Consider the following 14,771-nt stretch of genomic DNA (forward strand, 5'->3'; position numbering starts at 1 on the left):
ATGGAAATGATGATAACATAGTGATACATAAGGTTCCCGGCCGTTTGTGCAAACGAATTGAACTGTCTTAAAAATATATAGACGAAATAAAACAAATAAATTGGTTTAATTACTTATTTTATGTAGGTTACAATCCATAGTCTATTCATTTTAAACTAAAAGCTATCCAATAAATTTGGTCAAAGTTGGCAGTTTTGAGAGATCTGTTCTTGATTTCTCTTCACCACCCTTACATAATCTCTTTTAATACTCTTTCCCAAAATAAAGTTACAAGGAGGATGCCGCGCCGGATGGGATGCGAGATGCGTATACCAGTGACCACGTGGCACAGTTTTCAGCACAGTACTTCAGCGGTCTGCCAATTTGGCAGTTTATGGCGTATAGCAGAAGCGTGGTTCTGATTGGCTAACTGAATCACGTCATCATCATATCGGCACATCATTCGCTGGTCAAACTGCGTAGCATCGCGTGACCTAGTTCTTTTTACGCGATAATCAGACAGTAGACGGACACCGCTGAAGTAATTTGCTGAATAATAGTATTCGCTGTCGAAGTGACGTAATAATCGGATTAACTACCATAGCAATAGATGAATACAATATTTGAATAGATCGCCCTTCACTACAAGCAGGTTGCACTCATCACCTGTGTATATCTGCAAGCATAGATTGGATACAATGGCGGAAAATGAAGACTAGTTCATTCTTTATTGTTGATATTGAAATCCTTGGTTATAAAAAAACAAACACATTTGGCAAAAATGTGTTGCATTTAATTGTAATGTGTTGTATTGTAATTCCTATCACAGTATTAATGTTGGCACCATTTCTGCATCTCAGCTTTTGTAAATGCTGGCTCCTGTAGCGGACTCTGGACACATATGCCGCAAGGCTCCCGTTGCGAGCTTCGTATCTTGCCCTATACGGGGTTCAATCAGCGGCGTAGCTGCCGGGGGGGCAGGGGAGCAATTGCCCCCTGGCAAAATTGCCTATTTGGGCTCCCGCCCCCTAGTGTAAGGAAAAAAGAGGAAAAAGGAGGGAGAAAGAGGAAAAAAAGAGAGGAGAGAGAGGGAGAGGAGGGGCAGAGAGAGAGATACGATATGCAATATTTTACGATTATTATCAATAAGCCTGGCAAAATTGTCTATTTGGCCCCCCTGCCCCCCCCCCTAGTGCAGGGAAATTTGGTAGATTTGGGCCCCCGCCCATACAGGCACCCCCCCCCCTGGAAAAAATTCCAGCTACGCCGCTGGGTTCAATATCACCTTACGGTGAGTTTGGGGCCTCCAAATTTTGGTCTGGTCCAAAGACTCTAAAAAGGTAAATCCGGCCCTGCTAAACCCTCTCCCCAAACAGTGTAGAATCTTTTATTTTGGGCTATAATAGTGTAAACTTGACATTTGTAAAGCGCGCTATTATGATTATCGTGGTATAAAACATGGCCAAACTGATGCCCATCGATAATTGTGTTATCCCCTGTCCCCTGATACAACTGATCCCGATACAACACTGAACATGTAAATACTTGGACCTTCACCTCTTAAAAAGAATTTTGACAAACAACGCACTTCATATAAACAGGGTATTCAAACAGCGTGAAAGAAATGCTGTTAAAATCAGGATAAATGCGATATCAAAGTCAAGGGAAATTTGTGTTTACTGCTGAAGGGGTCAATTTTTCCGAGCTGATGATTTCGTATTCAGGTTCAAAAGATCCATTTTTGTATTGTAAAAGAAAGTACAATAAAATAAGTCGCGTGATCTACTCCCTATTCCAGAAAAATACAGAACTAATTTTTTGGGATTAAAAAAATATTATCCTGTTTTGCCAAATGAAATATAGCGCAATCCTAATCCTTTAATTAGTCCTAACTGGGGATAAAAGATAAAGTTCACTATTTTACTAATTTCTTGAAAAAAGAGCCAAAAACATGCATTTTTGGCATGTTTTCTGACAATCGTGTCACAAAAATCAAAGACTTGGCACAAGTCTAAGCATTCAAAATCTTGAGTATATGCCGAAATTTTGCTCTAATTTTCACTTTTTGTCTTACTTTAATTCAATAATTGAGTATAAGAATGAAACATGTCTTTTCCAAAATTTAGAATGCATAAACTGAAATTAGTCTTAGTACAAATCTTTGGGCTTGATAGTCGCAGCATACGAAAAACACCATAAAAACACATGTTTTTGGCCCTTATTTCAAAAAATTGGCCAAATATTAAAATTTGACTTTTATTGCTAGTTAGGACTAACTAAAGGATTAGGATTTAGCTATGTTTCATTTGGCAAAACAGGATAATACTTTTTTAATCCAAAAAAATTAGTTCTGTATTTTTCTGGAATAGGGAGTAGGCCTAGTGTCACTTCATTCGTCATAGTCAACATGGTCTACTACTGCTGCAATATAGCACCACCCTGATCACACCGTTTCAATATCAACGAAGACGCTTGTGTGAGTGTATACGCATATTGGGATTGAAGAACAGTGTCACAACAAGATTGTATGATTTGGATGCTTTTGTGTTACGTAACGGTTGCAGTTCTATCTCTGCGTAATAATTTCTGTTTTTATTCTGTTATATAACTTGAGTAGGCTACGTTTATGTTGTTGGAAACTTTACGTATTTCACCATGCATTTGTTTGTTATATTTCTCGCTATGGTATTTCTTCCATTCGTAAATTTGAAACAAGTGAATATTTTTAAGAAAAGAATAAGCATAGATATTGATGAACGTGTGGCCAAGGATCTACCATGTAAGACCTGGAGATCACCATCAGGAGGAGAGACATACAAAGATTGTTCAAGCAGAGGTCTGACTCATATTGACGGCTTGTTTGAAGGCGACAAAGACAAAGGTATATCGGTGGTTGAGCTACAGAATAATAACTTGACATCGTTACCAGGAAGTGCCTTTTTACCCATTCATTACGAGTTAGTTGCCATTTATCTTAGACAGAACATGATCGATGATATTGATCCAGAGGCATTTAAAAAGCTACACCAGCTCGAATTGCTTGATTTGACAAACAATATGCTTAAACATCTGGCACCAACTGTGTTTCGGGATTTGACATCTTTGAAGGAACTCGTTTTATACTATAATTTGCTTTCAACAGTGCCATATGAAGCACTCATGTCGTTAACATCGCTGACATTTTTGGATTTAGGCGTCAACCCAATACAGTCACTGGAAGCGGAAAATGATCGGCTAATCTCTACGGTTCAACTCGAAGAATTGATTTTATATCCTCATGAAAAGGCACCAGTGTTAACATTAACAGACTCATCATTTCAATATTTCAACGGGTCCTCACTCACCAAGATGGATCTACGGTTTTACTCCAAAGTTCCGGTCAATGGACAAAGTATCTTCACTCCTTTACACAATCTGAAATATCTCATGATGTGTGTAGACGACATAAATGTTATGCAGTCAGTCAACGCGAATCTAACCACCCTCAGAATTATTTGTAATTGGGATGGTACTGGCCCCAAAAACCTTACATCAAATTTTCTCATGCCCTTGAAAAAGTTTAATACTTCTTTAAACTTTTTCGAGATTATACACCATTTCGTCGCAATAGAGGATAATGCTTTTCAATGGATCCCGTCAATTCGTATACTTAAACTCAATTCGAATGGTGTTCTATTGATATCAGATGGAGCATTCAACCATTTAGTTCTATTGGAAGAACTGCATTTAGAAGACAATGATCTTCTCAGCGTCCCATCCCAAGCACTTCAGGTGTTTGCTAACTCGAATCTACGTACTTTAATTCTATCTTTAAACGAAATTCAGTCAATCCCAAAAGAATTCGCCAATCCCTTTGGATCCCTTAATATATCGGTTCTTGGATTAGACAACAATCCATTTCAATTGGACACAGGAGCAACAGAGGCCTCAGTGTCAAAGCCAAAGCTGTCAACATTGGACCTGTCATCCGTATTAATTGACGATTTTGTGAGCATTAATATTATTGACCGCTTTGATACTTCGCATATTAGCAAATTAGATATCAGTGGAAACGATTTTCTACATATTCCACCGAGCTACATCTCCATGAAATGCACGAATTTATCAGAACTCTATTTATCAGATAATTTAGATATTCATTATCCTAGTACAATGGCTATTAGTTTTCCTTATCTGATCTATATGCAGTCTTTGGCGATATTAGACATGTCATCTAACAAAGGTGAACACGAACAATGTAGAACATTTCAGATATATGGTAAGATACCAGACCTGCCTCATTTGTCCTATCTTGACCTATCAAACAACTGCTTTGAAGACCATGACTTTCACGGGTTTTACAAAGGGAAATTGCCATCATTGATCACGCTGAAAATGTCCTCCAATAAACTTTCGCGCCTTGAAAACGACATTTTCTATCAGTCCCGTAACATTGAAATGTTGTATTTGGATAACAATCTTCTTCAGACAATAGATTCAGTTGGTATTTTATCCAATCTAAAAGTGTTAGATCTCTCATACAATAACTTGAAAGAAGTCACGCTCGGCCTTGCCGATTTTCCATTTCTGGAGACGCTGAAGATTGCCGTTAATTTAATCACAGAAGTACCGAAATCTGTTCTCAGCGCAAACCATTCTCTTGCAGTATTTGACGCAAGTGGAAACCCATTTTCTTGTGAATGCAGCAGTGACAATGGATATTTACAGCACTGGCTGTTAACAGATACACAAACGCGTCTTGACTTTGACGTAGATAAATACTACGTATGTGACACACCTGAAAGTAAAAGAGGGCTAGTGTTAACGGATCCTCGGGTACATTTTACATGCTCTTCAAAAAGTTTCTACTTAATCACAACATTGTTACCAATTTCTTCCGTACTAGTTATTTGTCTTATCGGGATTTCTTACAAATATCGCTGGCGGATTAAATATGGCTATTTTCGCATAAAATTACGATATCAAAACTTTGTGCCCTATCTCGATGATGACTGTGATGAAGAAGCGGAAGTGTATCAGTTGCCACAATTTGACGCATTTGTGGCTTACGAAGAACGCGATGAAGCATTTGTACTAACTGAAATGATACCTAATATAGAAGAAGGTGCAAATGCTTTACGATTGTACATAGGTGTAAGAGACGAAGAACTTGGTCAGTTCCGTGTTCAGGCTATAGTAGACGGAATTGAACGCAGCAGAAAAACCATTTTGGTATTGTCACCGAATTTTATGGAAAGCGAATGGTGTTATTTTGAGATGCAAATTGCACAACAAAGGCTGCTAGATGAGGGTCGTGATGTTATTATTCCTGTACTTTTGCAACCTATTCCTGACGATAAAATGACACGTTTGCTGCGTAAATTACTTCGTACTAAAGGTGTTCTTGAATACACCAATGATCCCGTAGGTAATAAGTTATTCTGGCAAAAACTTAAGGCAAAGCTCACTAGACCCGTAGCTGTCAATCGTAGGTTTCAATTATAGCTTAATCTGAAACAATGGTAAACTTGGTCTGCTATTCGCACAATTTTTACACTAAGAAAATGTTTTATTTTGCGTGCTTCATCTGCCTGTTGTGCTCTCCAACATCTGGGATTTTAACATGAAATAGTAATTTTATTGTATTTTGAGCCCTTCTCGCCATATGCGGGATATCATGCAACTACTTAAAAAAGCAATCTATATCATTATGCAGTGAAATCCTTTGATTAAGTCCGCTTTTCTTGTTACGTTAACGTGTTCTGGTTTTAGAACTTTTGAAGTATATATCATTATTATATAAAAGTAACATTATTGTATACAAATTGAAATGGTAAATCATCCTAGTAAAAGGATATAGGATGTAAAACATCATGCAATATTATTTAGTGTCACATTGATGATTTACTCAGTCAAATTACTCATTACAAAGTTAAATACATTATGTCCTCCATGCAGGGGTCCTTTATTTGGATTGGGTATGGACATGTTGCTGGATTTTGAACACATTATACCTTGAAAATATACCAAATTTTATGAAAAGGAGACCCAAACTGGTATAAATTATAGATTGTCGCTGACCTCTACGGCCCCACACCATTCCATAAACTATTAAACAACATTTCAGGGACTTTGCTGCTTAGAATACCAGCCCCATAGAGAAGAATACTAAATTCGCCTTAAGGGCTGGGGTATGAGCGACCTTCAAGTTCCGGTATCTGGAGAGGGGAAGCAATGAGTTACCCCAAATCACAGCGGCAGGTAGTGACTGGGCCGCCGAGTGCTAATATATATTTATTTTGGAAGGTTCGTGTTTGTTTTAAATTTTGGGGCGTTTTTCCAAAATTTGATATTTTTGGTCATATTTCAAAAAAGCGACATGCCAAAGACAACTCTTTGGGCACATAGTTTGTTATTGTTATTGCAGTTCTTTTCCACATACCTACGTTAACATTCGATTGGGTGATTTACTAATATTATATATTTTATGACTGCAATTTGGCGTTTTCAATGCGTTTTACACGTATCATGAAATTAACGCAAATATCTAGTCACGCTGCTTTTAGAATTTTTACCTGATCGTCGGCTTTTGCAGGCAACAGAATGCAGATTGGCTCACTATAGATGTCGTATTCCTCTATGTGGTTCACTCATTGATAAAATGAGTTTGCATTCCTTGTAACAACACACACATTGCCGTCTGGAAACCGGGTCTGGTACTGATTTTGGGACAGCCAATAGACTTCAGCGCCGTGTCAAATCTCATAAAAACCACACGACTGACGACTATGTGTTTATGTTTCCCGCACGAAAGCTTGTGTCTACATCTATTACTATACTTCTTTGGAAACGTTGACCTTTGACCATTCTTTGTATAACGCCCTGATATGACCTTGATATGTTCGCTTGATTGGGTACGTTATAGCATCCATTTCATTGAGGTGTTAGGACTTGGTCAGTATAATACTTGCAGGGATACAATAGTTTAACATGGTGTGTGAGCATGGTGAAAGACTCATTATTGATTAGGCGCGGACATATTAAAGGCACAGGTCCTTTGCGTGTATAGCAGAAAATTATAATAGAATGTGTGAATAGAATGTTTGGAATTTTGCAACTAAAATACTAACTGCATTCTGCATTATGTATTTATTTAGGCCTATGCCTATTTATTTATTTACTGACTTATTTATTTATTTTATTTATTTGGTATATTAGTTAGTAGGCCTAGTTAGTAATATTCCATGATAGGCCTACGTCGGTTTATTATTGATTGTTGATAACTTGACAACTTGATTGATTGATCGATTGATAGTCATTTCACATTATATTCCTAGTTTATAGGCCAATTTGAATAACATCGTACATTAGATAAATAGACCTATCAGTATTGATTTATTCTATTCAGCAATATCAAGGATTACTATCAAACTTCTCATAGCTGATTGTCAGTTGGCTCAGTGGTAACGCAGTAGGTTTTACAACACCGAGGTCCCGGGTTCGATTCCCACCTCTGCCTATTTTTTGCAAGGCTGAGAAAAAAATGAAATTTCTGGACTGCAAACTTATTTGGCGCGCGATCTGAGCTGGTCCTTTTCTGGTGGCTGTGTCTGTTACAGGCACACTCCCTCTGCATCCAAACCAGGTTCACGCTCATTAGACCTCCCTTAAGAGAACGTTATTTTTCGTCACAGGAGCAACTCATTTCTTATGTGGTTTTTGTTTTAATAGCGACATCTATGATGGTTGAAATCGACCTTTGCCTGATCTCTATGACTACGAACGAACAACGGTTGACCTTTTATCATTTTTTACGACTGGCCCTCAAAGTCTATGATATCCGGGAATTTTATTATCTCGTAAAATCGTGCTAGAGTTTCTAGACAGAAAACAAAAAAGGTGATTAAAATCATTACAAATTACTTAATATCTAACATCTGTAGTATATTCGCAGGATTTAACATTGCTAATCATGACTATCTATGTCATAGATATTGGTCGAATGCAAACATCCATTCGTCCTGTTCACCGGCTCTATAGGCTGCAAAGTATACCGTAGAACGAAAACAACCTCCTATGTTGTGATCAACGAAAATAAAAAAATAAAAAAATAAATGGATAGTTAGCATGAATACTAATTTCATCAGTATAGCTACTTCATCAAATCTAATATCAGAAGAATATTTCTACTTCATCAACACTAATGTAGGGGCAAACTTGGATTGCTCCCCTGGTTATTTATGCAGAAGCTGGGTACTAAATAATACAATGATCAATCTTCGATGACTCGGAACCAGCAACAAATATGACATTGAAAATCATCACAAATCCAAGGATACACTTAAGCTGAAACGTATCTTGATGATGTTTATTATCTTCACTTGCTATATTCTTCTTCTAGTTTTTGTCACAAAATAATTATGATGGTTCAGGTAAAGATTAATTGTGTCTTTACCGAGAGCTTCCACAACAACAATACATCAAAATCAAAATGGCAGCCTCCAGTGGCTTACATGAGGACGGCAATGAGCTCTGAATGTGATGTGCAAAGAGCCCTGGTAATGAGAGGGTGAATGAGATCAAGGGCGCACAACACTAAAACAAACTTTGATTTAGGTAAATGGCATCAACAACTAATATCAGCAGTATTTATACTTCATCAATACTTATACTGTACCAGCATTAAATTGCTACTTCGTCAATATCAATATCAGCAGTAGTAATCAATATGGATATCAGCAGTAGATAGTCAATACTATCAACTATACATCTACTTCATCGACACTAATACCAGCAGCATAATTAATATAATAGTTATATCCACAATAATAATATCAGCAGCTTTATCTACTACAACAGTATCACTATCAGCAGTAGTTTACTACTTTAGTAATGCTAATATTATCACTAGATTTCTACTTCATCAATACCCGCATCATATATTTAATAAATACCGTTATCAGCAGTAGATAGCTTTAGATTATTAGACTTCATCAATGCTATATAATATTATTATAATGTTAATATCAGTATACAAATATTGACTGCTATGAGGGGCATGGTTAAAATTATAGGCCCAAGGTGATCTCAAAACCATGACTATGCCCCGAGGCGTAGCCGAGGGGCATAGTCATGGTTTTGAGATCACCGCGGGCCTATAATTTTAACCATGCCCCGAATAAAAAGCAGTCAATATTTGTTTTATATACCAAATCTTAAGATTCTTGTCATCTGTTTGGTTAAAAGCATCGATTTTGGGAAGAGAAATTAATAGTTTCAATGCGAACGGCACACAGATTACAATCTGCGATTTCTGCGTAATTATAGCGCGTGAAAACATTAACGCGTGCGTAATATGAATTTTATGCTGGGAAAAACGCGCAGTTTGATCGTGACGCACGTGACCGGTCCATAGTTCATTTCCATGGACCGGTCCATAGTTCATTTTGCGGGCATAGTTAATTCAATGACTGCACTTTCAACCAATCAGATGACAGGAATCTATATATGAGGTATATAATCTTTTTTAAAGACTATTGCCCGGGGAATAGTTAAAAAGGAGGGCATAGCTAATTCAATGACTGCACTTTTAACCAATCAGATGACAGGAATCTATATAGGCCTATGAGGTATATAATAATAGATAGTTACTTCATCAATGATATCAGCAGCACACATAACTACTTCATCATAGGGGCGGAAGCGGGTGGTGGGGGCCACGTTCCACCTAAATATTTCCATGGGAGACGTCCCCGCTAAATATTGCAATAAAAGAAAACATATCTTTCACTACAGCATAAAAACACTGCAATTTTGGCTAAAATAGAGTCAAATTACACATTTTTGCGCGATAATGTGCCCGTAAAACCGGCACAAAATATACTCGTCTCCCTCCTAAATGGCAATGTTGTTCTTCATCAGCACCAGTATCAGCAGTAGATAGTTACTTTGTCAATACAATATATCAGACGTAGTATAGCTCAACAATACCAATATCAATAGCAGATATTAAGTAATTCGTCAACATTAACATCAACAATACGTAGGTCGCTAATTCATGAATAATAATATCAGCAGTAGATAGATACCTCATCAGTACTAATATCAGCAGTAATAGATACTTCATCAATAGTAAAATCAGCAGTAGATAGTTACTTGAAGTTGACAGGACTTCATCAACACTGATAGCTGCTTCAAGCACTGACACTATTGCCTCTCCCCAAATAGTATAAAAGTGAAAATTAACCCGGTATAAACACAAAATTTCACCTTTATTTTTGGCTAAAATAGTGTAAAATTGAAAAATATGAAACGCGCGCTATGATGATTATCGCGGTAACACAGGGCCAAAATGATGCCCACCTAGAATTGAGTTATCTTTGCCCCTCAGAGAACTGACACTGAACATGTAAAATACTCGGACCTTCACTCAGAAGTCAAAACCCGCACTGCATATCACGATATCCGTACAGCGTGTTCAGAGAAAAGCCACACGAAGTCATGAAAATGAATGCGATATCAAAGTCAAGGCAAATTTGTGTTTACTGCTGAAGGGGTCAATTTTTCCAGTCTGATGATTTCGCATTCAGGTTCAAAATGATCCCGGAACTTGTATTGGAAATAAAATAAAAGGTACAATAAAATAAGTCACGTGGTCGTGTGTCACTTCATTCGTCATAGTCAACATATGGTCAACTGCTACATAGCATCATCCTGATATCTTGAAAATCTTCATCACTTTCAATATCCACGAAGAAACTTGTGTGAGTGTACAAACATGGTGTATAGGCATATCGGGATTGAAGAACTGCGTCACAACAAGATTGTATGATTTGGATGCTTTAGTGTTACGTTGCAGTTATATCCCTGCGTAATAATTTACGTTTTTATGTTGTTGGAAACTATACGTATTACACCATGCATTTGTTTGTCATATTTCTCGCTGTGGTATTTTTTCCGTTCGTAATTCTGAAACATGTTGATATTTTTCGGGCTAGAATAAGCATAGATATTGATGAACGCGTGGCCAAGGATCTACCATGTAAGATCTGGAGATCACCATCAGGAAGAGAGACACTGACATACAAAGATTGTTCAAGTAGAGGTCTGACTCATATTGACGGCTTGTTTGAAGGCGACAAAGATAAAGGTATATCGGTGGTTGAGCTACAGAATAATAACTTGACATCGTTACCAGCAAATGCCTTTTTACCCATTCATTGCGAGTTAGTTTCCATTGATCTTAAGCAGAACATGATCGGCGTCATTCATACTGATGCCTTTCAAAAGCTACACCAGTTGGAATTGCTTGATTTGAGAAACAATATGCTTGAATATCTGGCACCAACTGTGTTTCGGGATTTGACATCTTTGAAGAAACTCTATTTGTTCTATAATTTGCTTTCATCTGTACCGTATGAAACACTCGTACCGCTAACATCATTGGTACTTTTGGATTTAGGAGTTAACCCAATACACTCACTGGAAGCGGAAAGCGATCGGCTAATCTCTACGGTTCAACTCGAAGAATTGATTTTATATCCTCATGAAAAGGCACCAGTGTTACAATTAACAGACTCATCATTTCAATATCTCAATGGATCCTCACTCATCTACATGGATCTACGATTTTACAACAAAGTTCTGGTCAATGGACAAAATATCTTCACTCCTTTACACAATCTGAAATATCTCATGATGTGTGTAGAAGACATAAATGTTATGCAGTCAGTCAACGCGAATCTAACCACCCTCAGAATTATTTGTAATTCGGATGGTACTGGCCCCAAAAACCTTACATCAAATTTTCTCATGCCCTTGAAAAAGTTTAATACGTCTTTAAACTTTTTCCAGATTCTGCACTATATACTCGCAATAGAGGATGATGCTTTTCAATGGATCCCGACAATTCGTATTCTTAAACTCAACTTGAACGGTCTTCAATTCATATCAGGAGGAGCATTCAACCATTTAGTTCTATTGGAGGAACTGAATTTGGGAGGCAATAAACTTTTCAGCGTCCCATCTCAAGCACTTCAGGTGTTTACCAATCTACGTATTTTAATTCTAAATTTAAACGAAATTCAGTCAATTCCGAAAGAATTCGCCAATCCCTTTGGATCATTTAATATATCGGTTCTTGGATTAGGCGACAATCCCCTGCAAGTATATAATCCAAGAGCAACAAAGGGTTCCTCAATATCAAAGCTAAAGTTGTCAACATTGGACCTGTCATCGGCAACAATTGACGACCAAGACGACATTGGTATATTTATTGACCGCTTTGATACTTCGCATATTAGAAAAATGGATATAAGTGGAAACCAATTTTCATTTATTCCACCGAAGGATATCCCCGAGAAATGCACGAATTTATTAGAACTTACTTTATCAGAAATGTTAAACCCTTATAGTGGTATTGCAATTAGTATTGATTTTACTAGCCTAATCCATATGCAGTCTTTGGCGAGATTAGATATGTCATCTAACAACATGAACAAAGGTGAACACAAACAATGTAGAATATTCAGGTTTGTTGGTAAGATACCAGACCTGCTTCATTTGTCTTATCTTGACCTATCAAACAACTGCCTTGAAGACCACGACTTTCACTGGTTTTACAAAGGGAAACTGCCTTCTTTGATCACGTTGAAAATGTCTTCCAATAAACTTTCGCGTCTTGAAAGAGACATTTTCTATCAGTCCCGTAACATTGAAATGTTGTATTTGGATAACAATCTTCTTCAGACAACAGATTCAGTTGGTATTTTATCCAATCTAAAAGTGTTAGATCTCTCATACAATAATTTGAAAGAAGTCACGCTCGGCCTTGCCGATTTTCCATTTCTGGAGACGCTGAAGATTGCCGTTAATTTAATCACAGAAGTACCGAAATCTGTTCTCAGAGCAAACCATTCTCTTGCAGTATTTGACGCAAGTGGAAACCCATTTTCTTGTGAATGCAGCAGTGACAATGAATATTTACAGCACTGGCTGTTAACAGATACACAAACGCGTCTTGACTTTGACGTAGATAAATACTACTTATGTGACACACCTGAAAGTAAAAGAGGGCTAGTGTTAACGGATCCTCGGGTACATTTTACATGTTCTTCGAAAAGTTTTTACTTAATCACAACATTGGTACCAATTACTTTCGTCATAGTTATTTGTCTTATCGGGATTTCTTATATATATCGCTGGCGGGTTAAATATTGCTTTTTCCGCATCAAATTACGATATCAAAACTTTGTGCCCTATCTCGATGATGACCATGAAGACGAAGCGGAAGTGCATCAGTTGCCACAATTTGACGCATTTGTGGCTTACGAAGAACGCGATGAAGAGTTTGTACTTAATGAAATGATACCTAATATAGAAGAAGGAGCGAATGCTTTACGACTATACATAGGTGTAAGAGACGAAGAACTTGGTCAGTTCCGTATTCAAGCTATAGTAGACGGAATTGAACGCAGTAGAAAAACTATTCTAGTATTGTCACCGAATTTTATGGAAAGCGAATGGTGTTATTTTGAGATGCAAATTGCACAACAAAGGCTGCTAGATGAGGGTCGTGATGTTATCATTTCAGTACTTCTGCAACCCATTCCTGACGATAAAATGACACGTCTGTTGCGTAAATTACTTCGTATTAAAGGTGTCCTTGAATATACCAATGATCCCGTAGGTAATAAGTTATTCTGGCAAAAACTTAAGGCAAAGCTCACTAGACCCGTAGCTGTCAATCGTAGGTTCCAATTATAATAGCTTACCCTGAAACAATAATTTGCAAACGTTGTCTTAATGTTTTACTTTGGGTCTTTCTTCTTCTCGTTTTTGTTCGTGCTCTCCGACAAAACAAGTATGTCCAGAGTCCCTTTTCACAAAGACTTACGAGCATTCATCTAACTTCAGACCTGGTCTAACTAGTACCCTATTATATAAACACATCAAAAGAAATAAGTCCCCCTCTGAACATGTCATCATAACATTGTAAGGTTTCGTTTTGTACCAATAAAACTAACTTTGAAATAATTATATGACTGTTTACTAAGTGCTGTGTGAAAATGAGAGATTTCCATGACTTCAGGGCTGAATGAGCCTAAATTGAAGGCAAAAACTGTCCTTTTCAAAAGTCACAAAGTAGACCTATGCTTGTCACAAAAGTTGATTCATGGCTTGTTACTAATGGAAAACCCCATGTGTTTGAGTGCAGTTTAAAATCCTCACCAAGTGAACATTTACTGTAATGTGTATCGACTCTTGATCATTCAGCCATGCAAATCCCCTTGGTGCAGAGTTCAGCACAGTGAGTTGTAAGATGGCCAGTTCCATTCCTTGTCCTTGTGACTTTTGGAAAGGGCAGTTTTTGTCTTCAATTTGGGTTCATTCAGCCACGAAGTTATGGACATCTTTCATTTTCACAAAACACTTGGTAAACAATCATATAATATTATTTCTAAATAAGTTTTATTGGTACAAAGTTTTTTTTTACTTTACGATGTTATGACGAAATTTTCAGAGGGGGACTTATTTCTTTTGATGTGTTTATTATTGTAGATCCTGCTTATGGAAAATACATGTAGCTTTATAATATTAGATGGCTGCAGTTTAATTTGTGGAGGAGGAAAAGAAAATAGTAAAGAGATCCCCCCATAGGTCTAATCTCCATTGGTGTGAAATCGTATAAGGTACTATTAGACACAGACGCGTAGCAAGGCGTATAAAGGTGGGGCGCCCAATAGACGAACCCAATATGACACTGCAAAAAATGTTTAAAAAATGGGCGCGAAGCGGGCATCGCGTCGCGCTTG

At 37.4% G+C, this 14,771-nt stretch overlaps 1 protein-coding gene across 1 annotated transcript; it reads left to right on the forward strand.

The window, feature by feature from the left end:
- Nucleotides 1-2,661: 2,661 nt before the first annotated feature.
- LOC140157727 (toll-like receptor 2) lies at nucleotides 2,662-5,514 on the forward strand. Its single transcript, XM_072180973.1, has one exon. The coding sequence runs from the start codon at nucleotides 2,662-2,664 to the stop codon at nucleotides 5,461-5,463; it is 2,802 nt and encodes a 933-aa protein (XP_072037074.1). The 3' UTR covers nucleotides 5,464-5,514.
- Nucleotides 5,515-14,771: the final 9,257 nt, after the last annotated feature.

The sequence above is a fragment of the Amphiura filiformis genome, chromosome 7 (assembly GCF_039555335.1).
Source record: "Amphiura filiformis chromosome 7, Afil_fr2py, whole genome shotgun sequence".
Classification (NCBI taxonomy): Eukaryota; Metazoa; Echinodermata; class Ophiuroidea; order Amphilepidida; family Amphiuridae; genus Amphiura; species Amphiura filiformis.

Coding starts and splice junctions, on each gene's coding strand:
- LOC140157727 (XM_072180973.1), top strand. CDS start 2,662: ATGGTATTTCTTCCATTCGTAAATTTGAAACAAGTGAATATTTTTAAG.